This window comes from Cyprinodon tularosa, unplaced genomic scaffold (assembly GCF_016077235.1).
Source record: "Cyprinodon tularosa strain WSP-4 unplaced genomic scaffold, ASM1607723v1 ctg413, whole genome shotgun sequence".
Classification (NCBI taxonomy): Eukaryota; Metazoa; Chordata; class Actinopteri; order Cyprinodontiformes; family Cyprinodontidae; genus Cyprinodon; species Cyprinodon tularosa.
Window position 1 is genome coordinate 492,279 of NW_024039134.1, and position 25,876 is coordinate 518,154.

At 37.0% G+C, this 25,876-nt stretch overlaps 1 protein-coding gene across 1 annotated transcript in view; it reads right to left on the minus strand.

Moving 5' to 3' along the window:
* Positions 1 to 24,929, minus strand: part of LOC119792213 (breast cancer type 1 susceptibility protein-like) — a 34,927-nt gene extending 9,998 nt beyond the window's left edge. Inside the window, exons 1-18 of the mRNA XM_038298739.1 lie at positions 24,848 to 24,929; positions 21,895 to 21,983; positions 21,735 to 21,788; positions 21,544 to 21,624; positions 21,376 to 21,464; positions 21,253 to 21,289; positions 21,044 to 21,174; positions 17,252 to 19,600; positions 16,754 to 16,827; positions 16,054 to 16,192; positions 15,690 to 15,747; positions 11,919 to 11,995; positions 11,498 to 11,694; positions 11,328 to 11,415; positions 11,120 to 11,197; positions 9,912 to 9,952; positions 9,374 to 9,457; positions 1,628 to 1,685 (exon numbers count right to left, since the gene is read on the minus strand). Of these exons, the coding sequence (XP_038154667.1) occupies positions 1,628 to 1,685; positions 9,374 to 9,457; positions 9,912 to 9,952; positions 11,120 to 11,197; positions 11,328 to 11,415; positions 11,498 to 11,694; positions 11,919 to 11,995; positions 15,690 to 15,747; positions 16,054 to 16,192; positions 16,754 to 16,827; positions 17,252 to 19,600; positions 21,044 to 21,174; positions 21,253 to 21,289; positions 21,376 to 21,464; positions 21,544 to 21,624; positions 21,735 to 21,788; positions 21,895 to 21,968 (3,709 nt within the window). The 5' untranslated portion in view covers positions 21,969 to 21,983; positions 24,848 to 24,929. The remainder of the gene's footprint in view (positions 1 to 1,627; positions 1,686 to 9,373; positions 9,458 to 9,911; positions 9,953 to 11,119; positions 11,198 to 11,327; positions 11,416 to 11,497; positions 11,695 to 11,918; positions 11,996 to 15,689; positions 15,748 to 16,053; positions 16,193 to 16,753; positions 16,828 to 17,251; positions 19,601 to 21,043; positions 21,175 to 21,252; positions 21,290 to 21,375; positions 21,465 to 21,543; positions 21,625 to 21,734; positions 21,789 to 21,894; positions 21,984 to 24,847) is intronic.
* Between the last annotated feature and the right edge of the window lie 947 nt (positions 24,930 to 25,876).

Here is a 25,876-nt window from a genome sequence, read left to right on the forward strand (position 1 = left end):
ATAAAGTTGGGGCCATTTCACAAAAAATAATCAGCAAAAATGTAGCCCTCTAGATGTTCAAAGCTAGAAGCTGGAAAGCTTAAGAGTTAGAGATAAAGATAGCTAGAAAATTTTTGCCAAATAGGACCTGGATACAAATTATACTCCAAAAAAAGTCCAGATTAACTAATTTTTTCAAACTGGCTTTTAATACTTAGAAGATGCTGATTCATGCTTTTGTTTTTACATTTTTATCTTTCTCTGAAGCACTTTGGTCCTGGTGTTGTGGTAAAGTGATATACAAATAAACTTTGATTGATTGATTTATAGATGTTTGCACCCATAAAGTTCTGCATCATGTTTATTTATAGTTTAAAAATGATGTTCTACTTTGTGCCAGTCTATCATACTGAGTTTTATTAAAATAAATTAGGTATGATGCAATTACATAATAAAAAAATAGAGCAAAAATATCTAATTGTTTTTCATAACTATTGTCTTTGAGCTTTTTGATAAATAAAAAATTAAAGTTACTATTTTCCTTTAAGAGCCTAGCTCTCAAGCAGCTAACAAAGGTCATCACTGTGAAATATGACAACAACTACTGTAACAAAACAAACACACGCCTCTGATCTGCACTCAGTCTGCCCACATCCTGGATTCACCAACCGTTGTTCAAATCTGCTGCAAAGAAAATAAATGAAAACCTGTTTTCTTTTTTTTTTACTTCACCACTATGTCTCCCCCTCAGCGGCACAGGGGGGAAATAAACGAATGATTTTGATGGATTAAGTAATTTTGGTTACGAAGAGAGAAATGAGTGAACGGTTCTTGAAACATAAATCTCTGGAACTACATCTGTGTCACATCTCGAAGTGAGGCTGTGCAGGATGTCAGTTACCAGCATGCAACAAGATAATCAGAAAGGATCGTCTAAGAACTGCGGCGTATGGATGTCTTATCACATTTTCTGACGTCCACTCAAGTATGTTCACACCTTTCATTGACGAACACAAGCATTTGAAAATGATAAGATAGAGAAGATTGAAAATTGTGATGGATTTACTCCTGGTTGTTCAATCTTATCAAGCAAAGATGGATGCTGCTGTGCGGGTTAAACCCTTAAAAGCGAAAAGTGACAACCATCTGCAGGAACATAAAACGTCTAAGTATGTTTAAATCTCTGCTTAAAGATTTTGATCATTATGTCTAATTAGGAATTACATGCTTCATTTAACTTCTGTTTGAAGAATAGGTATAACAAAGAAGAAAGAAAGCTGATGAAAGATGGCACTGATTATTTGAAAGTAGTTCTTTCATTTCTAACAGTTCAAATTCCATAACAATTCAGATGCAAATATCCTTTCTTTTTTTAACCCACATACTTGAATTCATTGTTTTTAATGGCAGCTTTTTATGCAGTCTTCAATTTAAGTGATGAGAATAAAATCTGTGAGACATACTGCAGGATCAGAGGAAGAACTGAAAAGGATGGATGGATGGATGGATGGATGGATGGATGGATGGATGCTGAATCAAGAGGTTCTGACCTTATTATAAATCTTAGATTATATAGAAATTGCCAACATACAGAAACAGTGTTTTGACCATTTTAAACTGACATAAATGACTAAATGATGCAGTTTACCTGTGGACATGTCTGTAAAAGGTCCCTTGAGGCAGATTGTGTAGCCCTTCAAGAGAAGCTGAAGACAGAAACAAAAACTACAGTTAAAAGTACAATAAAACAGAAATGTCTACAAAAACTGCAGAGCTTCCTATAGTGAGGGACATAAGCAGAGTAATGTTAACCTTCACACACAGTTCAGCGGCAGCGTGTGAGAGCAGTCCTTACTTCCATTACCATCACAGAGTGGGTTTTTGAACTCTTCGCCTGTGTGAAGGGTTACACCAGCGCAGGGTAAAACACTTCTGAGCTTTCCCTGCAAATTAAAAGCCCAAACTCCTTGTTCAAGGTTTAAAATGACACCTATTTTTACTAATCTCTCCAACAGTAATGCTGTAAACTCAGGGGTGAGTAAAAGTGCCGCCTTCACTGAGATAAAATCCCAGTGAAAACCACAGGGATGTGACCAGGAGACCCTAAGGGGCTGCAGTAGTTTATAGGAAAATGGGAATGAAAACTAGTCTCAATAAAGCCACTGCACTCACATTAAAGGCGTTATTCACCAAATGTTGAAAAAATAACTATAGAAGGAAAAAATTTTGTTAATAATGTTAAATTGATTTTTCCATTCATTACACAAAGAGAGCATGGCAGGCCAAGAAGGTCTACCATAACTGAGAGACAATGGAAGCAGGGAACAGGTGGAGGCAGAAAAAAGCCATGAGGGAATGTCTAAAGCAAACATTTGCTATAAACTTATTAAAACGAATCCCACTGCAGGCTGATGATGGCATATTATGTGTGAGAATATCCAAATCCAAGTCATATATCAAGGGAGAATCTGCAGCAAAGGTTAAAAATTGATGCTTTAGATCTTTTTCCAGTTTTACTTGCTGCATAACAGATTTTACAACCATGCTGCTATTTTGTATTTTATTTTTTTGTGTAATAGGCCTTTGTCTTTTTTATTTTAAATACGTTTAATTTAATCCAAGTATGCTTTTTAAATAGCTTTACAGTGTTTTGAGATACTTGTTCTTCTTTGCTTCAACTGCCTACGGTAATCAAATTCTTTGATTCTTTTTGTTTCCTTCATAGTTCCAGCAGGTCAAGGTTTAACAAAAAATACATTTCCATAAAATCAAACATGACTGTAGTTTCTACTTTTAAAAATTAACATTAGTGGAAGAATGGCCACTCGGAAAACCTAGAACTGACTGTTTGTTAAGGAAAGCTCTGTGTTTACACCTTGAAGCTTTCCTCCCAGATTCTTTCCTGAGACGAGATCACTCAGGACAAACTCTTTAAATAATACTCCATAATGTATATGCATTAAATAATCATCAGACAACAGAAATCTTTATATTACTCAGATCAGAGAAGTTGCTTAGATGTACAGATGGCAGCGCTTACCAACCAGCTCGCTGCTCGTGAAGTGCCTTTAGTGCAACTCCAGTATGCCACATCGTACATGTTTGTCAATGAGCAGACATCCATGGATCCAGCCATATATAAATATTACACTTTGTTTTTAGAACAAGGATACTGCTCTCATCCAGAGGAACTGTCCTAATTGCACAAACTACTTGGGAAAACATTAGTTCTGACACGCAACAGACAGGTATTATTAGGGATGAACAGACTCACACATCACCAACACCAATAATCCTAACAGTTGTGACCATCTTGCAGACTTTTGTTGTTTTAAAACTGCCTTCTCCAATAAAAAACAAGACTTCTAAAAAACAAAATAAAACAAAAAAATAAAGAACAAAACCTCTTCTCTAGTTTATTTAAGCTGTCTGCCATTTATTTTTTCCCCCCCCCCCCTGGAGACTATCAGTTAAGATTGTAAGGTGGTGTGTACGTTAAGAACTGTAATAATCTTACCAAAATTTTGTTTGTAACAATATATTATTCTGTCACTGCCTGAACATAACATATTAGGGTAATGTGATACTTTTTTAATGTATTACCCTTAATACTGTGCAGGCATCATTTCCTAGGGAATCAGACCTCTGAGCTCTGCTCCCCTTTAGAGCCCCTCCCATCAGCTACTAACAAACTTATACTGGGCAACAGTTTAAAGTATGCATTGCCTTGGTGTGATGGAAAGGGATCTGCACAGGATGGAAAGGAGTTAAGACAGGTTGTGAGGAGAGAAAAGGACACAGGCGATAGACTGATTGTCCACTGTTATAAGAAATAGTTCAGCTATGATAAATCCAGAAGAAAAAGGCCTAAAAGCATTTGATCTTCTACTTGTGCTCCACTTTTTCTTTTAAGAATTTCTCTTAGTTTTGTCTAATGCCATTGTAATTTTTTTCCCCAAGTGTGCTTTTATTTTTCTATGCCCGTTTTAATTTCTTTCAGCGTATTCTGTCTGCATTCTTAACATTTCATTATGTTTTCATCATGAGAAATATTCTTAAATCTTAAGCTTTTAGTCTATCTCTATGCTTCCATTTATCCATTTGTTTTGCCAATCGTACACCTGAATTTCCTGACGGTCAGATAATAAAAGGCATTTCCATTCAGTCGATATCTAATTTTATATTTAGCTGCTCTGCTAAGTTAGGCAAAGCTTTTTAGTCTCGACATTCTTAATGCAGTTTAAGCCATAAACCAAACAGCAAGCAAAGTGCAGATTTCTGTGCTACTTTATGTGAGCATATTACAAACAAAAAGAAAAGACAAAGATTTTTGGTTGTACAGTTATATTCTTCAAACAATGCAGCAGCTGTAAATATTTTTTGTATGGCGGCTCCAGACACCTCATCAGGGAAAATGAAAAGCATGATGCGTCAAAAAACGTTCAAAGTTCCGCCGTTTGATTTGAGTCACTTATATAAGCCTGAATTTACAAGTTAATTCGATCAGGGGAGGTATTTCAAAGGGACGAATGCGATCAACATGACATCCGAGCCATTTCTAATTTTCCCCCTCAGTGGCAGCAGAGCGGGCCCGCTGACTTTATACACAGAGGAAAAATACAATTAGATTCTTCACAACAGGATGTGAGTGAAGCGGCTGGCGCAACAGGATGAAACAAGGGCTGCTTGTGATGGGAGCATTTGATTGACTTTGGTGCTCAGAAGGTTCTTTGTGGTCAAATAGAGGCACGGCAACAATAGGGAGATCTTTAACAGAAAACACGCTGAAGATTTTAGCCTCTAATGATTGTTGTTGGCATGCTATGAGGCCTGTCAAACACAACTAATAATCTAAGGTTTAAAGAAGGTTCATGATCTGATATAATGAAGCGAAGCAGAAAATAATGTTTGGCTTAGAGGTGAAAGAATCGGAGGGCGAGGAGAGTTGATATACGGGGAAAAGGAGAAGGATGGGGTTACTGTAGGTCATCTCTGAATACCCCTCTGTTATTGGCTCATAGCACTACTACAATTTATTGTTGAAGTACATCTTAATAGGAGTTCAGCACTCTAAGATGGATACGGCTGATAGGAGATTTGAGAGGTATTTATAAGTGTACCATCTCTCTTATTAGTAAAATGACACAAAAGCCTCCCCTGCTTGCCCTCCTCTCATAGAGGAGCTAATAGTTCTTGGCTCTAATCCAGTCTGTGCTTCAGTTTTTGCCTTGAACCTTGAATATATTCAGTCAGATACAATTTAAAACATCCTCTAAGCTCTGAAATATGTAATTATGCATCATTAAAATGACAATTAGCTGCTTGTAGGGACGAAAAAAGGTCACAATAAACACTACTAAGGGGGAGATTTTAATATTTTATTTTAAAATCTTTTCTGTAAGAAAATACTTCCTTGCAGATGGAACGAGCTGTGGTTTACTGTTTATTGGTTTAATATAGGAGGGCTGCGAGTAATGTGACTGAGCAAAATATTCTGAAATTATTCTGAAGTGGATTCTTAATTGTGTTTCTTTTCCTTGGTTTATAAAAATTGAAAGAATACCAAACTGGTTTAAACTCTTAAATTCAAAGTCTAAAGTTTTACAGAAATGTTAATGAACTTAAGGTTTAAAAGTGCAACAGTGTTTAAAAAAGATAAACAGGGAGGTGGGAGTATGGTCCAGGAACCAGACCAGCTAACCCTCTTCAATCATATTTAACTGGTTTCTTAGTTTTCATTACAATCGGAACATTTCCAAAAGTTTAAAACTCCAGTATTTTTTCCAACCTCCTATTTTATTTTAATCGTTAGTATAACAGTTAACAAGTATGCAGTAAGGCTGGGTAATTAATTGCATTTGTAATATAGTCGCAATTTAACAAAAGGCAATTTTCAACTTGCAGAGGCACTGATTTTTAATCAGACTATATTTAACAAGAGTAAGACACTAAATTGCTCCCTACAACGTTTGGTGTGGGTTTGTCACCAAACAGAAAGGTAGAGAGCTTAGCATTTAACATGCAGATCTATACACAATGGTTACAGTATAGTCCTGTTACAATGGACTCTCAGTAAGCAAGCCTTCTAAAAGCGAAAGATCTATAAGCTTGGGGTTAGTGCAAAGGAAAGTCAAAATAAAATCTCGATTTTGGTTAAAAATAATTTAGATAATTTGGCAAAATCGTTAAGCCCTAGTATGCACATAATGTCATCATGAGTAGAGGAGCATACTTATTTAATTGCATAACGACCTCATTAAATATTCTAAATTTTCTATGCACACAAACTGTATTTTAATATGGCAAAAAAAAAAATTCCATTTCCTTTATTTTTTACATTTTAGTCACCAAAATGCAGAATACTGTAGGATACCTACATTTATTTGGGATTAATAAAAAGTTATTTTCACTTTCTTTGCATTATCAAATAACTTTCAAGTGTACTTTTTTAATACTATCTGGGGATTGTTCTTCCAAACTGTCAGGGTGGAATTTCACAGATAGCAGCACAGACAGCTCCATCTCCTCTGCTGAGTCCCGTTCTGATAGCAGATATAGTCAATAAGCAACAAATGTTAATTACATTAATCAAAATATATTATTTGCCAATATATTATAGAAATCAGTCCCATCTATTTCTATGAGTATATATGTGAGGGGGAAGAAAAAAAATCGATGTATGATATAAGATATCCTGGTGCATGAGGAAATAAGAAGGGAGCTGAGAAAGCAGCCTTGTGGGACGCCGGCACGGAGAAGGATCATCACAATATGTATACTATATTTATAATAATTTGCTAAATAGGACTGAGTATAATCAATGGTTGCAACACTTACAAATCTATATCTGTGAAGAAGTTTGTTCACTTACACTACCTTTCAAAAGTTTGGGGTCACAGTGAAATATCCTTATTTTTTAAGGAAAAGCACTGTACTTTTCAATGAAGATAACTTTAAACTAGTTATAACTTTAAAGAAATACACTCTATACATTGCTAATGTGGTAAATGACTATTCTAGCTGCAAATGTCTGGTTCTTTGTGCTCTATTTTCTATTCATTTCACAACGTATGGTGGTGAATAAGTGTGACTTTTCAGGAAAACACAAAATTGTTTGGGTGACCCCAAACTTTTGAACGGTAGTGTAACTGGCAACGGAAATCAACATTTTGTTTTTTTCTTTTCTCCATTCTTTTTTCCACTGCAGGAGTTTGTCTCATCCAGATAAAAACCTTGGCTTAACATTAGAAGCCAACTTAGGATGACATGTTGAAGCTGAAATAAGCCGTTTCCCAGACAGTGAGTGCGACATAATCAGCCAATCAGTGCTTCTAGTGACAGTCGGTGAATGTCCCCAGAATCACTTCATGGCTGCTCACTAAAAATCACAGTGAAGTATATGTTGAGTTTGACCTTTTGTGAGATGATTTCAACACTTAAGCTGTGGAGTTGTCATAAATTGTCTTGTTTTTTTGTGATGCAGGGAGCTGGAGCAGCTTGTAGAAATAAAATGCTCCCTTATTGTCCCTCAGTGGGGAAATTTAGGTGAACCAACATCAAACTGATAGGCAGACGGAAGCATGAAGCAAAGTTAAAAATGACAGAAAATGAAACCACACAGTATTCCTAATGGAGAGCGAGGATTTGATTTGTGTCATAATAAACCAAACAAACTTACAATAAGAACGGTCGGAAAATCTACAACAGATGTATAAAAAAAAAAAAAAAAAAAAAAAAACAACAACTGTGAAATATTTTTTTTTTTTTCTTATATTCAGTTTTATTGAGGATAGACAAAAAAATACTTTTGGTAAAATAGCTAAAATATATATATATATATATATATATATATATATATATATATATATATATATATATATATATATATATATATATATATATATATATATATATATATATATATATATATTCAGTATCTAATTAAAGTTTAATTAAGCTAAAGAACGAAGACAATATACACACTTTTTATACACATTTTTTCCAGTTTTTTTCTGGCCCAACTGACATACGTGTCCAAACCATTGGCCTACTGTTATAGATTTTTTCATTTCTTCCTCAGATGCCATGAAATCAAAGTACAGCGGCTTGATTCTGGCTCGGCAATATGGTATTTTTTTTTCAGCCAAGGAAACTACTGGGAAAAACTATAGATTTTCAAGCTTTTCCAGATTGTGGTAACATGTTTAAAGGTGAAAGCCAATTTATTAGTAAATGCAGTATTAATAATTTCAATAACAATTTCAAACATCCAACCTTTATCAAGAGCTTGCCTCTCAGGAGTTTCAAGAAAGAGGCTGGAAAAATGTTTGTGAACTCTGCGTCAAATTTAAGTTAAAAAAGGGAAATATGAGGTTGATTCAAAGCTTTCATAAATCAGCTTTAATAAGATTTAAATCAAGTCTGATCACAGAGTATTTGTTGTCGGAAATTTTTTATTTCTCTTCTATTATATATTAATTTATCCTAATTACTCACTATAAAAGTTTTCACTCAGTCTGTTTCTCTCTCAAGGCCACACCATTCTCTGCAGGATGGTGTTTGTAGACCAGACATAGCTTCTTCCCGTAACAAACCAGATTCTTTCTCAAGGTTTATTCATAACATGTTACTGAAAACCAAAGTGTCTGTAATTTGTTTGGACTCTGACTACTTTTCCATTGTTTTAAGTAAGGGGGAACGAACGCAGCCCAGATCAGAACAGAGCAGAATGCTGTGCCAGTCTTTGCAAAGATATTAATAAATGTGCCGAGTGAAATCCATCGATTTCCGCTTATTTAACTAGGATGAATAGTTGAATACTTTTTTCCCACAACAGTAAATGATGCATTTTTTGCTGTCTTTATGCTGAATACTTTTCGTTTGTTTTTTCCAAACTCGATCTTTGAAGATCTCTTATGATGGATGGACCTCTCAGTAAAACAACCCAGAGCTTGTGGTACTGGACATGTTTGCTTTCAGGTAGAACAGATGGAGTTAAATCAAGAGTCTCGATTACAAAAACAGAATTAGGAAGTAAAAATAAATAAATAAAAATTCTGTTAAAAAAAATACAAAGCCTCACTAGTGGAAATGTTTTACAACACAGGTTACCGTGGTGACAGCCCAGATAGGAGATAAAGGAGTTTTCTGAAAAAACAACATTGAACCCAGAGTCATCTTGATGAACTACTGCTTCCTACCGTGGGCCTTATGACTAAATTTTTCGTAGGCTGCCATAAAACATTTACCAAACAAACCCATTAAACTGAACATATTTTTTAAGATTTAAACTCAATACAACATATTAAGATGTGTAAAATAAAGGTGATTTTCAATAACAAAGGAAAACAAAATAATGGAAAATATTCCAAAATTAAAGTATGCAATTACTCACATCACTGTCCTGTGTGGTACGAGCTCTCAAGGGCCCTTGGTGGTTGGGTCCATTCACAACATCGCCTCTCACTTCAAATGAACTCTGTAAACAAGCTAAATTACTTCAAACTGTGGACATAAACCGGTCTGGAAAAAAAAATGTTAAAGAAGTAAAGCATTTAATCCGTCTGACACAAAATCTAAAAACGGTGAAGAAATTATTCTGTTGTTTTACTTTTCCTGCGGTCAGCCATATCTGTTCCCCTTAACCCCCCATTCTTCATTTTGGCAGTTTTCATCTTATAAGTTAGCAATTTTTTACCAACAGAACATTTGATACATGAAAATAGTTTCTAATTGATGGGAAAGCTAAACAAAGCCTGGCAGAAAGGTTACATAAGTGCATTAAAAAAGTAAAAAAAAAAAAAAAAGAAGCTAAATAATTTATGGGCCATCACTGCAAACCCCAACAAGAGATTCATCAAAGAGCAAATTCAACACTTGTACATGGATGGAGCTGAGATGCACTCATTCAAGAGACACAGAGGAAAGCCTACCTCTTCCAACAACTTCTTCTCTTTGAAACATTCAGAAATCCCTGCAGGAAATATGCACCAACACATGCAGTTAATGGAGAAGAAGCAATGTTCATGTAGCCACTTCATTACCACATTTTCCGGACTATACAGCGCACCCCCATATAAGGCATACCCACGATATGTTTTGAAAAAAAAATGAAAATGCACATATATAAGCCGCACCAGGCTATAAGCTGCTGATATCTACTGAACCGTCTCCCACCAAACCTGTAGGGGGAGCTCTACATGTAGCCCCTGGAGTAGGGATGAGGATGAATGCTAGCTTCTACTGAAAGATGGGGCTTTGTGAGCCCTTTATTTCACCTCGGCAGGAGTTGAGCACAGTTCCTTCATTGGTGAAGCAGCTTTAATGCGGCAAATAAAATGTGTGAATTCGGGACATATGTCCTCCGTCACGCCTGCTGCTAGCATGTTCCTGTTCTAAATGAAAATGAGCCCCTTATTCTTTCCTTTTCAACTTTGATTTCCTACGACAGAGTATTTGGGCCAGGCTAGAGATTTTTCTTTTCTTTTATTTCGAGAATAAAGTCATCATACAACAACCCGTTTCAGAAAGAGAGCTTTGAGCTCCGACCAGCATATTACGGCCGACCAGCTCCACCAATCAGCAACCTGAGTCCACTTTGACATACTGCCCAATCTGATGCTGGTGCTAAAAGATTTCCTTATTTGTCAAACCCGAGCCAAAGTAAAGTATAACTTAACATGATGCTCGACATTTCTCATTTTAGGGAGGAAAGTGTTTCTTGTAAGAGTTGTCATGAAATACAACTCTTTTCTTCTAATTTTTATGGCTATTCTTGTTGCGACTTTACCCTCGTAATGCTGCGACTTTACCCTCGTAATGCTGCGACTTTACCCTCGTAATGCTGCGACTTTACCCTCGTAATGCTGCGACTTTACCCTCGTAATGCTGCGACTTTATTCTCAAAATAATAAACTCTAGCCTGGCCCTTATACTCAGTCGTAAGTTCCCCCTCTAGCGGTTAAGAAAAATCCACAGAAAAGCCTCACCTCCTTATAAGCGGCATGGGAAAAAGCATGGGAAAAAGCATGGGAAAAAGCATGGGAAAAAGCATGGGAAAAAGTAGCGACTTATAGTCCGGGAAATAACGTAATCTAAAAAATTCACTATAATCACCCCCAACTAGTAAAGTCCCACTTACAGAGGAAGCTGACCACCCACTTTCTGCCCGCGATTCCAAGGAAATATTTCAGAGTGCGCTCACATACCAGCTGGTCATCTATTAAAGAGAGAGAAACAAACAAGAAATCACACTTAAGATGTGCAAGAGTATACGCATAGAAAACAAAAGTTTGATTGATGCATACATGTTTGCAACAATATAACATTAACCTAAAGCGCAGTCTTACCTGTGCGCATTATAACGTGGGTGACCTCTGGCGTGACCTGTGGAACGACGTGACCGCCAAGTCTCTTGGCAAACTTTTTCACCATTATCTGGAAACATAAATATCACATCAGATTAAGTGTTCTTCTATATAAACGGCCACCTGAGCTGACTGAAAGCACCAAAAGCCACCTGCTCATTGGGGCCCAGTCCAGACGTCACCAGGACAAGTTTAGGTTTAGGTCGGTCTTTCGGAGGACTGTTGTTTTCTTTGTCTTCTTGACCATCTGGCGGTAAATCACGGTTTATAACCGTTTTGGTTGCAGGAGTCGAACTCCGGACCTTTGTGCCTTTTACTTGCAATGCCGCACAAGATGAGTCGTTTACAGCTTCAAAGAAAATAAAGAAAAGAAGGAATAATCAGTGGCTAGTAATAAATAAAAAAGCACAAAATTTGTATTAAGAATGCATCTTATAAAATATAGATGCATCTTGGCTCACATCAACAAAGAATATGACACAATCAACTCAATACTGAAAAATGCAGACCGAAGTAATAGAGGTGTATCTAATGTACAACAAATCATACTGTGTGTTACATAAATAGCCTTACCGCTCTCTGAAACGCTGCCCTGCTTTGCCACTACTTTATCATCTGATGGTCTTTTTTCTGCATCTAAAAAATCCTCCCTGCAAGAAAGATATTTATAAAAATAAACAAAAAAAGGGCACTAACAAACACGATTTATAGCAGGTGAGTAAAAAAACTTGTCTCACAGTTCAGGTACTTTGCTTTGTAAACCTTGCCTTGATACATTTTTCCTCCCTCAGCTAAAAAAAGAATGAGTCAGGTCAGGTTTTTCTCTACTAGATTTTGGACCCTTGTGCACCGATTGAAATATGTCAAATGACTGATGACACGGCAGTAGGGATTTAATATAAAATTCAGGATGCATTGTGTGGGGCAGCAAGGATAATTTATGAAATCAATTATAAAACTACATGTGGCCTTTTATGTGCAATAACATTCTGGCTTTATGGCAAATAAAGCAGAACTGCACACCCAGCACTGACATTCAGCTGCAAGGATGCAGATTATATTATTTTGCTGAGATTAAAATCTTTGACTTGTGATCATTTCATTTATAAATTTAACACCTGTTGAACTCATTTGGAGGAAATTTAATGGAGATTTATTACTTGGACAAGAAATGCACAAAGCACAAGTTTTCCTTATATCACACACACGTCTATCGTTCTATAGAGCCAGACATAACTCTGATCAGAAGAGTCTGTGTAAACGCCAGACATGTTCATATTTTAAAGGAAAAAAACAATAAAAACACCTAGCTGCCCAAAAATGTATTTAAAAAAAACAATTAAAATATTGGTTTTATATTAAGAAGAAAAAGCAAAGTCGAGCAACAAGGAAACTTGGAGTTAAAGCCAAGTTGGATTGTTTGTGAGCACAAGGGTCCTCAGAATAAAACAAACTCCTTGCTGTTGTTTTTATAGTTTGTGTCATCAATAAGTACAAAACATCTAACCACCATCCATTACTCATGTAAATAGCTAAACAAACAAAAAAAAAATAACCAAAAAGTCTTTCTTTAATGTCTAAGAACATTGGAATACAGCTGCAAACTGATTCTACACTAAAAAAATTTATTTCCCTTCCAAACATCATGAATACTAGCCTAGAATGACTATTTTAAAGCCAGATGACGTGAGAAAACATAGACTAAGAACCTGGTTTTGCTGGTTTGGAAGTTTCCACAAATAAAAGTTTTGACAGTTGCATTACTGGCGAGCAGTTACACCTGCATCAGGGACAACATGTCTGGTAATGTGTAAAAAGCTGAGGCAAACTCAACCACATAGCTCGCTAATGAATGGTTACATAATGACACAACTGTGAGAAATGGGAGCCCTGGTATTTTCAAATATAATTTACAGCAATGACTGGTCAGAATGGGACCAAAGCTACATCTATATTAATAATGGAGCAATTTCAGCGTTATAAATGCATTTTTCAATTCAGTACAAGAAACAAGGTTTCACTCAGAGTGTTTTTATTTTTCTGTGTGGTGGCGGTTTGTCCAAGCTGATGTCCTCTGACAGCATTTCTTCACACTTCCTTTTCCTCATTAGATACAGTTTCATATAAATATTTGTTCCATGCACTAAAATTAACCCTGAGGACTTTTCCCTCTCCACTTTCTGCTGGTGGTTACTATTGTTTGCAGCGATTCCCATTTTTGGAAACCCCAACAAAACATCTTTGCTCTTTGATGGCTTCCCTTAAAACCTTTAAAATTAAAGAAATTCTAATGAAACATAAAAAGCCCTAAATTGATTGATGGTAAGCAACTGAAATAGACATTTTACAAACCAACTCCCTTTGTAAAATTACCTTAATGCTTATCTTGTTGAAGCCTCTAACAGGCACCAGATTACATAGAAAATGGTTAACCCTGCTGCTTCATCAAGGAAGCTACATCATTTTTATTTGATTAACGATTTCCCTAAAATCAGACCCGAATAATGATTGCAATTTCAAATCAGACCTTGACAGAGACAGAATATAATAATACCTCCTCTTAGTAATCACTGATAAGCTGTGCTATGATTAAAATTGGGAAGAAACTGACAATGTCTTGCCTGAAAGACCTCAGAAGAGTGAAAACTAGCAGCAACGCTGCTTTTAAATTCCCCGCATAAAAATTAAAAACCCCAAAAGAAGTGCCAACTTTTTTCTAATTTCCGCGCTGCACTCCTAGGATTTGTGACTCCAATTTCAAATCTTCAGAACAAAGCCCTTTCTTGCCATCTTTTCAATCTCCCTCTGGCTGGTATTTAGAAGCTGGGGGGACGCACTCAGATGGCAAAGATAAATTATTTTAGCAACGCAAGTTCCCGTCTAAGTGCTTTAAATGACATCAGAGGCTGCCGGTAATCCCTTTTTTTAATCTCACAGTATAAGCAGAATCAGAGTTCATTAGTGAGACAAACAGTCTGTCCTTTAACGATACAAGGAAACACTAACTTCTTCATTCAGATGCAGCATCCACAACAATTAAGAGCCGCATGCTTCAGTTATCGTACCGCTCATTAATGCTACACCATGATACATTTACATTTGACATCTGTTAGCAATAATATAATTATCTGAGAATAAAAAAAGCACTGTGCATATCTAATCTACTTAAATATGACCATAAATTAAAAAGCTGCATATTGACATTAAACCTCCATGAAGGCAGATGTCTGTGTAGCAGAGCAATCAATCAAACTGACAAATGCCTGTCTGCTCTTATTTCTCACAGAAGTGTTACTTGTCTTGTAGATATTTTGGAAATCATATACTTTCCTTTTGCTGAAGGGATTCAAGCTTATTATGCAGTAGAGCTGGAATAATCTAAAGCAATTCTTCAAAAAAATTTAAAATAAATACTGAGGCTTGAACTGCTTGTTTTTCTGCAACTCCTGTTTTCTTTGAAGACAGTCAAGAACAATTTTTCCTCGTGATTTCTGAACACTTATTTTTCTGTTTTAATTGGGCGTTTGATATCCCCGTTTTTTCTACATATTTGGCATTCAAACCTCGATTTAGTCTTTAAGACATTTATCAGAAATAGATTTCAATAAATAGCCCATTTTATCTTTTTTTTCATTATTCTGCACAACAGAAGACAGAATTGTATGACCTGATCCAATCTTTGAGTTTCATTCATTATAAATCTGATGGACTCTGACAGAAAAGTGGTCCAAAACCCAGGACAGAAATGGTCCAGGCACAAAAATCTGCTTTTCTTATCCAGCGATTATAGTCGCCTAGTCCTGCAGAAATCCTGCAGATCCTCTCAGCTAGCATAGCTTAAAGTTTTGGAAGTAAGTAGGATGAGATCATCTTTAAACAGAAAAAACCCCAAAAACGATTAGCCTGAACAGATAAAGGAAGGCATTCTTTTACGTTTGCCCATTATGTTTCATGATCGCTTTGGGTGAGAGATGCATAGCAACACTTCAAGCTCCAGGAATGTTTCCTCAGAGACGTCCTTGAAGAACTGGTTTACATTTCAAAATAATCATCCTGTTGTGACGTTATCAGTTGTTTTAATCACTTCCTTCTAAACAATAAAGCCATAATCAGTCGGTACTCTCCGTTTTTTGATCATAACCAAATTGAATTTGCTTTTTTTTTTATAATACAAGCAAAAATATCAATGATTTATGTTTTTTTTTTTTTTTTTACTTTTTATCATGTTTTATCATTTTCATTCATCAATAATTGAAAATATACACAGAAAAACAGCTGCTTTGCTAAGAAAACCCAAACAAGAAGGAAGTAAGAGCCTTTATGTTGCAGCACTAACAGTCTGACCTGTCTGAAGGCTGGACTGGGTCCTGATCATTCGGGAGGGGTTTGGGGACATCTGGGCCTGTGGATTTGACATAATTAAATTCAGATACTGTGCAACTCAGAGCAAAATCTAAAAATCTATGGCAGCAAAGGGAAATATACCACATTTAAAAGTTCTTTACTTCTTATATTGAATTTAACCATGAATAGACCTTTTGAGTCAGCTAAAAAGGTGTTTTTAATTTTTTATTTCTATATGAATGTCGGTAAAAAGTTCCATTAAAAAGTTATCTTCTTGATTATTTCAGGTTCTATCAGAAAAATAAAATGGTTTACCACTCATTAACCCAAATAATACAAATGGAGAAAACAGTCTCCTGCTTACCCCTGTCTTTACCGCCCTGATCGCTCTCTGAAGGCAGCCCTTCTCTGGCAGGGCTGCCTTCTTTCTCCTGAAGCACCTCTGAGACCAACGCAATCAGCTTCTCCAGCCTCACCAGCTCCTTCTGCATTTCTATCTTTTGCTGCAGGAAGAAGAGGATAAAAGAAAGCATGAGATTTAACTCTAAATATCCTCTTTTTTTATTTTAAAAGGGGAGGTAAAGACTGCTGCAGTTACTGTATTCTTTGGTCTCACAGTGTAGATGCATCGATTATGTGCACAGACTAAATGAATAACCTAATGAATGCGTTCTCCTCTTTCAGAAATACTGGATGTTTTGTTTTTTTAAACACCCTGGGGCTTAAGAGTGCAACTCCCAAATTAAATATAGTCAACAAATAAAACAGCGAGCAATGGAAGATGGATGAGGTAAGGCAGACAAAATAAAAATCATCCTTTCTGCAACATTTCCTCCTGCATAAATGAAATGCAAATTAGAAAGCAGCTGAGGGTGAACTTTTTCACTGACAAAGGCAGTCTGTCACCCAGGAGCTGATAGGAAGATTTTGTTGAAAATGTAAAGGCTGCCCTCTATGCCCTCTATAAATTTAACTCCGTGTTTAGAACTAATGGATTAATGAACATAATCCGTTTGTGCAGTTCGATGTGTTTTTATCCCAAACTGATGCATGGTCATATCTACCTGTGTAACAGGAACTTCGCTTGAGAATTCAGAGGATTCAATGGAAATGCCTGCATCATTTTCAGGGGCATCACCTGCAAAAAAGAAAAGTTTTAAAGGTTTACAAAAGATTTAGTAGTTAATGATTAGTAAAATCACATACTTTGTGAAGCACTAACCTACTAACAAACTAACAAATAAAATTTCACAAAACACTGAGCAACGTTGGCGTTCCTGATTTTCTTTTTTAAAGATCTCCGTAAAACTGAAACAAACTCAATTTCATTCTTCTTCACTCAGTCATAACTTCCTCATCATTGTGTGACCTAATAACACTTTAATGAGGTGCTTTTACTGAACGGAAAAAAGTGAGTTTTTTGTTGGTTTTTTTTACTTTTTCCTAAATTTCCCCTTAATTTTTTTAAATGTAAGGGTAAAAAAAACAAGATTAGAGAACCAAAAGATAGACATAGAGCCCGGCTAGAAAGTGATGAGGTTTCCAACTGTTGCTCTACTTACATTCAGCTGGTGTGCCGAACAGGTCCACAGACGCCTGACTAGAGTGGACCTGGTCTGGACTCGGGCTGCCAGGAGGACGGCTCAGTGGTTCTGCTCCATCGGTTTCACCACAGACACCCTCACCTCTGCTAGTTTCACCCATTTCCTCCTGATCTCTGGCCTCGGTTTGGGGCCGATTTGACACTCCAAAGATGTGAGCCAGAGCTGGAAACTCCTCTTTTGAGTCACTGCTTCCTGACTCAGATGAAGAATCGAGCTTCTGAGTTCTCCTCTTCTTCTTCGGGTTCATCTTGACAGAGGATGGAGTGCTGACCTCTCCGCTAACACTGGCGTTCAAATCTGCTTTATGGATCTCTAAAATGTCCGGGGTTAAAGAGGCGTCTTGGAATGAAGGATAGTTGGAAACACCATCTCTGATCTCCTTCAGACTACTGGCGACCTGTGAGCTCCTTGGTGCATCACGCTCTACAGCCATGAAGCAGAGGCCAGACTCTATGACCTGAGGGACCACAGACTGAGGGCTGTCTCTGTCCCGCCTTGATACTTTGTTAGGACTGAGACCACTGCTGAAGCTACTTCTGATTGGACAGTATTCAGCATCATCCTCCTGCACTGAACCCTTGCTATTAGGATCAGAAGCTTCCAGCACGGATTGATCAGGTTTTTTCTGGTCGGGGAAGTCGGAAGGAGGAATCACATCACTGCAAACCAGCTTTCCAGTAACTTTTAAAACCTCGCCGACATTTTCAGATAATTCAGAGCCTGCATCACTGGTCGCTGCATCATCTAAACCACGGCTTCTCTTCACGTTTGGTTCCCCGAGACAGAAGGATTTCCTTTTAGCAGCTTTAAAGGTCCTGAGCAGCTGCTCTGTGTCCAGCTCACTGTCATTCCTGCAATCCTCGGATTCTTCTACTTTACGTTTAGCCTCATTAACACTGATTTCTTGCTGAGAATCATGTTGGTAATTCATCTCCTGCTTCTCGCTGTCAAGCGTCGGACCTACCACAGATGGAAGGGATGGGCTTGTAGAGTTTGGAACCACAGAGGGAGGACAGTCAGCAGCCGCTTTAGGAGGAGTTTGGGCTTCGGGAACTTCTGCCTCAGTTTGTCTTAAAGAGGCTCTCCCACTGTTCTCTGCGCTTTCTATCCCTCCGATATCCTCCTCATAGATGCATCCGTTTCTTTTCGCTTCCATTGGTAGGTTTCCACTTTTAGGCAGCACTGCATCCATGGCTTCATCACTGGTATCTTCAGTTAGCTTTTTAGCGCTGCGATTTTCCTGATCCTCCTCCGCAAAAAGCTGAAGTCTTCTGCTTCTTCTGGCACTGCTCATGACTGGAGTCTTCTGTTCCTCGCTGCTGGGATAAGTCTCGATTTGAACTACGACTTTCTCGGATCTTTCATTCGGTTTAGGACTGGTTTCGCTGTTCTGAAATTCTAATAAAACAGCAGATTCAGCCTCTTTAGTTGGTTTCTTTCTATTTGAATTAGACTTTCTTGCTTTCCTACTGCCGCCTTTCTCCTCTCTACCTTCTGATTTTAAATCGGTTTGCTCTGATGGTTCAACTTGAAGCTGTTGCATATTTTTACGAGTCCTTCTCTTTGGCGGTGATGCTTCTGGTTGATTTTTGTCGCTTTCTGACAAGTTTTTTAACTGTTCAACACTTCCATCAGGCTTTTCTTTTACATCTGGTTTATAAAAGTCCCCGCTGATTTCATTTTCAACCTGTTTCTCTTCACAGTGGAGTAGGTTGCTTTTCTTTGAAACTCTTTTAATGTTTTTTCTTTCTTTAGCCGTTAGCGGCTCTATAACTTTGTTCCCTCTACGCTTGTAGACGGCACCAAAAACCTGTTCTTCGAGGCCTTTGGCGCGATCGTCCTTCTTAGGATTCAGTTCATCGTTCTGCGGCACCAAATCCAGCGTCGATGCAGACGAACAGCTGTCCTCGTCATCCTCATGGGTGGGGGGGTTCTCCAGCTCCAGCTCTTCTTTGGCTGGAACCTTCAGGAGCCATTCGGCGACTTTCTCTAAACTCTTCTTCTTTTTCTGCTCATCAACCTTTTCGGGATCTACTTCCTTTTTTTGTTTCTTCCTAGAGGACTTCCTGACAGGCTGTTGAACAGTTTCCTCCTGAGTAGGTTTCAAACAATCAGAGTTCTCTGGTTTGCTTCTTGACGATGAGGCGTTTTTCCCAACATTTTCTGTCTCTAAATGATCTGCAGAGTTGGACGTCTTCCTGTCAGAAGCTGGCGGGATGTCACACAGGCGGCCATCCAGGCCTTCGTTTTCTGCCGTTACAGAAACCGAGTCTTCAAGTCCCATTAGCTGAGCGAATCCGTTCAGAGCTATAAAAAGCAAGACAGACAGATGCTGAGTGTCGAGGTGACAGCCTCAGGTTTTTAAGCAGCGATGGACTAATGTTAAAAAATTGTTCTAACATTAAGATTGGTATTGTAATTATGGCCAGAACAAAATGCTTCTTATCACTACAGATATACTGTCTGTAGGGTTAAGAGAATTGATTTAGATTATTAAATGATTAGCTTCAGCCGCTTTTATTAAAGGTTGAGTCAATATAACTAAGAAAATTGAGAAGGGAGAATTGAAAACACAACTTTGGGTTTATTTTAGACTCTAATGTTTCAGTTTAGGTTTATAACAAAGGTTCAGTGACTTAGTTTGATTTATTTATGCTAAATCCATATGTTTTTTTAATTGTTTCCAAGTGTCAGCCCTTTAATTAAAACAGCATCCTCAGAAAAATAAAAAATTAAACAAAAAAATGAATCAAGACCAGACAAGCAATCAGTCCAGACCCAGCAAAATCTGGGAAATACTTGTTAAATATCCTTGACGGGATTGAACCATATCAGGAAAACAATTACTGTATTTTCTGGACTATAGAGTGCACCTCATTATAAGCCACTGAAAACGTACATATTTACGCCGCACTAAGCTATAAGACGCTGATATCTACTGAACTGTCTTCAACTAAACCTGTAGGGAGAGCTCTACATGTCACCCTTAGATTAAGGACTAAGAGGAATGCTAGCTCCCGTTAGCTTGTTAGCTTGCAGCAGTAAGAGCTTCAACTGAAAGAACGGGCTTCGTCAGCTCTTTATTCAAGCTCTGCAGGAGTTGAGCCCATTGTCTTTATCGATTCGACAGCTTTAATGACACAAATAAAAGTCAAAATGTGTGAATTTGGGACATTTCTTCTCTGTTGTGCCTGCTGCTAACATGTTCTTGTGCTAAATGAAAATTAGCCCCTTATTCTTTCATTTACAACTTTGACTTTGCCCTCTGGCAATGAGGAAAAATTTACAGAAAAGATGCATCTTCTTATAAGCCGCATGGCTCAAAGCGTGGGGGGAAAAGCAGCGGTTTATAGTCCAGAAAATACGGTCAATTTTACATCACTAAAAGAATTGCAAGTTATCAATTTACTGACTGTTATTGACCCACACCTTCATTAAACTTTTTTTTCTTTACCACGTAATGGTTTTAACTTTGTTTCAATGAGCTGTGTGAGCCATAAAAGAAGCCTAAACCCATCAGAGAGAGCAAATAAATATTGCAGAGTAAGAATGGATACTGCCGCTTCAACCGAGCCGCACTTTTAAGAAAAGTCTTCAGCGGTTTCAAACCAGTACAACCACTTCTTTTTTTTGGAAAGATAAGCATGGCTGAATGACTGTCAGGCTACTGATATCTCAGGCGGTTTAAAATATACTACAGCTTAACAACAGTATGGCTTCGGATTTGATGTGATGCATGAACGTTTTTACCTGCTGCAGTTGAGGAGCATGACTGAGGATGATCATCACAGCCTGTGGTTTCCAAATTGTTCAGATCAGTTCCAAACGTGTTTCCAGATGATAAATTAGCAGCATGTTTACTTGTCTCTCTATCTGTGATACTATAAAGACAGAAAAAGCATGTATTCGCTGAACACCTAAATGGGAGAATATTAAGGTTTCATTTGTTTGGTTCTTACTTAGCGTTCATCCTTTCCTGTGGCAGTCCAGTAAAGTCTGAAAGTGGGAAAAAAAAAACATGCTATAGTAAAACAGATTTATTCAAGCATATTATATCAGCTAGTTTGTTCATAAGCTCTTACAGTTTGTGCTGGTGTCATGTTCATATGCCTGGATCATGTCTTGCAATCCAGCAACAAGTCTCTGAAACCCAGGGCTTTCCTGCAGGCTCCTAACAAACAAGCAGCAGGTTCTAATAAGAATAAAATCTCTGATTACAGCCGTTAATAGAAGGTTTTCCATGTACTGACCTCTTTGTTATCTTGGATTTACAAACAGGGCAAGTGGCTCTGTTTGGTTTGGAGTTGTCCAAAAGTTTTGTAATACAAAATCTGCCCAAGTAGAAACTTAAGGTAAAGATTGAATTCTAAAAAAACTATATAAAAATGCAACTTTTTTTTCAACCAAACCTCTAAAATAGTTAAATCCAAAAAGTTCTTACTTGCAAAACTGATGATCACACTTAGTAGAAACGGGTGCAGTCATTAGCTCCAGGCTAAACGACAAAACAAAAAAATAAAAAAAAAAAATACAGGAGATATCAGAGAGAGGAACTCCCCCCCTCAATCAGAAATATAATTGTTGCTCTAAAACAAACTCACCAAATTGGACACTGAAGAGTTTCCCACAGGACTGCGATCCCCTTTCTGACATCTTCCGCTTTTGGAGTCGTCATGGTGATTTTAAACAGCTGCAAAATATGAGCCACAAGGGAAAATGCTGCAATGAAGGAAAGAAACAAGCAAGCAACACATTAAACCATAACAAATGTAGCCGTTTGCAGGACAAAGGAGATGTATAAAGGGAAGATATCAAATAAAAGGTCTATTTTATTCTTTTACGCTACACCGATAACAGCCTCTGATCATTTCTCTATTTTTATGGCAATGCCTTTAAAACAATCCTATTGTCTGCTGAATGGTTTAACGATGAACAAACTTTAACAGAAGCAGTAGAGTTATACAACCGGTGTGTACTTTGCTCAAGTTGACAGCATATTATTTTCCATTGTGTATGTAAAGGAAATACCTAAGGCAGCAAATTGGACAACTAATACAGGTTGTCATTTTTTCCTATTTTGCTAAACAGCTCTGCATCTAAAATATTACTTCAATTAAACAGAAATGAACTATTAAAATAGGACTTATGTATTGATGATAAAAGAATCTGTGAAATAAATTGGCTAAGCTCATCGAGCCAACAAAGGAAGCTAAAATTAGCCAAACCTAATTTTCTTTCTGAACATTGAAACAAATATAGACCAATAAATGAGGAGCTTTGATTTTTAGCTACATTGTTAATGATACCATCCACCACTCCAGGCTACCATCTAATCATAAACAACAGACCAAGATACATGAACTCTTAGATACGTGCACCAAGGCAAGGCTTTAAATTAAAAAGCAAACTTGTACACATTCAAACTGATTAGAGATTCCCGTACGTTTCACGCTGCTCACAGTTTTGTGCACTCCATGATCTTTTCCCATCTAAGTTACTGCATTAGTTCTTGGTCACAGGCCACAAGCACTACTATCAAGCCTTTTCAGATGATCTATAATAGAGCTATAAAAATCTTAGACAAAAAAAACCAATCAGGTCCCATCACTGTGTTAGTCTGAACAATTTAAAAATGCTGAATTTCAAAAACTTTGTGAAATTTGCCCAGTTAAAACTGGTATATAAATGCTTGCATGATAAGGCCCCTAAGGTTTTGAGTGACTGTGTAGTTCCTCTCAGAGCTGTGGGCTCAGTCACAAGAGGAGCCCACAGTGGAAACTGTCATGTACCCAGACGCAAAACCTCTTTCGGTCAATCAGCTTTCATTGTACAAGGCACCAAAACATGGAACACATTACCTGCAGAACTGAAGGGAGAGTCAAACTGGGTCCTTTTTAAACATAAACTTAAAGACTTTTTATTGAGAGGTCAGTCATGTGAACATTAATAATCTAACTGACCTGATTTTATTTCTGTGATGTTTTAATGTGTAATTTGCTCTGTTGTTCTTGTGTACAGTCACTGTGTTTTGTGTAAAAGCCTAACTGGGGACAGACATTGAGAATTAGCCTTAGCTAAAATGTTGTAGTGTGTGACATGATGCATGAAACATACTTGTCCCTATCAAATAAACAAATAAATAAATAAATAAAAACCGACAGAAGGATGATAATTGAAATGAATTGATCTCACATTGGAGAAATTTACTTCTGTATTTAACCCATCCCCTTGGGGAGCAGTGGGCTGCCATTGTGCAGCGCCTGGGGAGCAGTGTGGGGTTAGAGTTCTTGCTCAGGAACCCAGAGTCAGGCTGTGGGGGTCAAACCCGGTCCTTGCAACCTTCTGAGAGAACAAGCGCACTGCTCTAACCCACTAGGCCAACACTCCCGGATGGATGGATATTGAAAACACAGACTTATACAAGCTGAATGCTGGTGGATGATCAATGCATCATTTAAACTATTAAACAAGAAGTAAATTTAGACAGGCCTATTTTTCTTTGTCATTTTTTTTTTTTTATTGCACATTTTTTAGTCTAAGACAATGCTTCAACTGAATTCAATACTTTTCCCACACTTTATCGGACACTATGTGGAGACTGACTACAGATCTGGATGTTCTATGTTTTTTTTTTCTTTGTTTGTTATCAAATCTACATTTAAACCACTAACTACTCTAACACTACCATCTGGTTCCATAACTGAGGTACTATCTGGAACAGAAAAGGCGAGGTCGCGACCCCTAGTGGGTCCATAACGGCACTACAGGAAGGAAGTTTTCATCTCAAGAGTTTATTTTTTATTTTTAAACACATTAGGATAAATCACAAAGATGTCTTAGTAAACTAAAGAATAAAGGCCTATTAAAATGCATGCAATCAGAAAATTGCACATGAATTGAGATCAAACACTCCTCTTCACAAACAGCACCCCTTGCTCTGTCTCTCCAACAATATATATTACATATTAACAATATATATTGTTGTAGAAAATAAAACATCCCAAGAAAAATTACTAATAATTCTGGCCATCATAACAGATCTGAGTTAAACACACCAAAGCGTATGTGCTTAAAAAGAAAATGGTGAAGGGAGGAAGACAAAACCTGGTGTTTGCATTTATAAGGAAGAATGAAATATATGTTCAAATTGGGTGACGTCTGCACTCATTTTAAATACATTGATTTAAAGTACTTGGATAGGATGTTATAGGTTTATTATTTTTTTAAACCACTTTTTTTTTTCTGTGAGTAGAGAAAAAAAAACAGTTGATCTGAAGTCAAAGCTAAAAAAAAAAAAACATTTTAGTTTTGTTCATATTTCATGCAGCGAACCCCCAGTTGTTACCAAAGCATCATAACATCACAAATTAATTACCAGAAACCTAGGGTTTTCCATATAAAAATCACCGAATCTGCTAACATGAAAGGTTTGAGCTACACAGTTAGCATTTTTCTGACACAACGACATTACCTCAACAAACGCTCAATAACAACATATCAGTGTCACTAGTAATAAGGAGAAGAAACAATGGCGTCACTTTATATTAAAGTTACCTTCTTTTCTGACAGTTTGAAGACCTCAACAACAACCTCTTCTGCTTCAGTTTTCCCGCAATCTCCTCTTCTTCTGCTGTGTTTGACCACAGATTTATTCTAGTGTTATAGTAGCGCCCCCTCTGGTGGAGCGGATGCTAAAATCAACAATATACTACCTTCACATACAGGAGGAAAAATGGGATAGAAAAAAAATACTATTTTGATTTGCAAATTGCAGAAAACATATTTAATTAGCAGTAAAAAAAAAAAAAAAAAAAAACAACTATTCAACATAAAATATTTTTTGAGGTAAAATACTTCCACAAAGTTTAGCGATAAAAAAAATTTTTATATATATTTTTTCTACTTTTTTCAAGGCTGCACTTTTAAAAAGATTAATTTGTCCAGTTTTTTTGTTACACTTGTTACACTGTGAAAAAAAGGACAAATAAACCTGTCTAAGTCTAAAAGATAATGCAGCAGCAGAAACCTCCCATTTAATTATACAATCTGAAAAGAATTCACTCAGGTCTTCAACCAGGTTCTTTCACTTCTCTTTCAGAATTTAAATGGAACTCCAAACATACCTACAGTGAAAGGCAAAGTTCTGCTGTATCAAAATATGTTTTTGTTGTAAATTTTGATACAAGTTTAAAGTACTTTTTAAAAACTATTTTGGATATCAAATTACATTCAAGTGAACAAAGGTTTTCAAAGCATGAACAAAGTACAAATACACTGGAAAACCGAATAAAATCCTTGCTCAGCAGCTTCTCCAGATACCTTCTTCTCTCTCTGTTTAATACTCTCAATGCCTTTAACTTGTCAGTTTTTTGGGGGTTTATTTTCATGTAATACTTTTTCCATTTTCAGTTAGTGAACTGAAGCCTTGTGAGATGTTCAAAATCCAAAGATTTTGTTTTTATAACAGCCTAAATTCCACAATGTTATTTGTCTGTGACCAGGTCTGTCACTGGCCTTCATGATGTTGTTTGTTTACAGAAATATAATTTAATAAATCTCAGATGCCTTGACAGAACAGCAGGA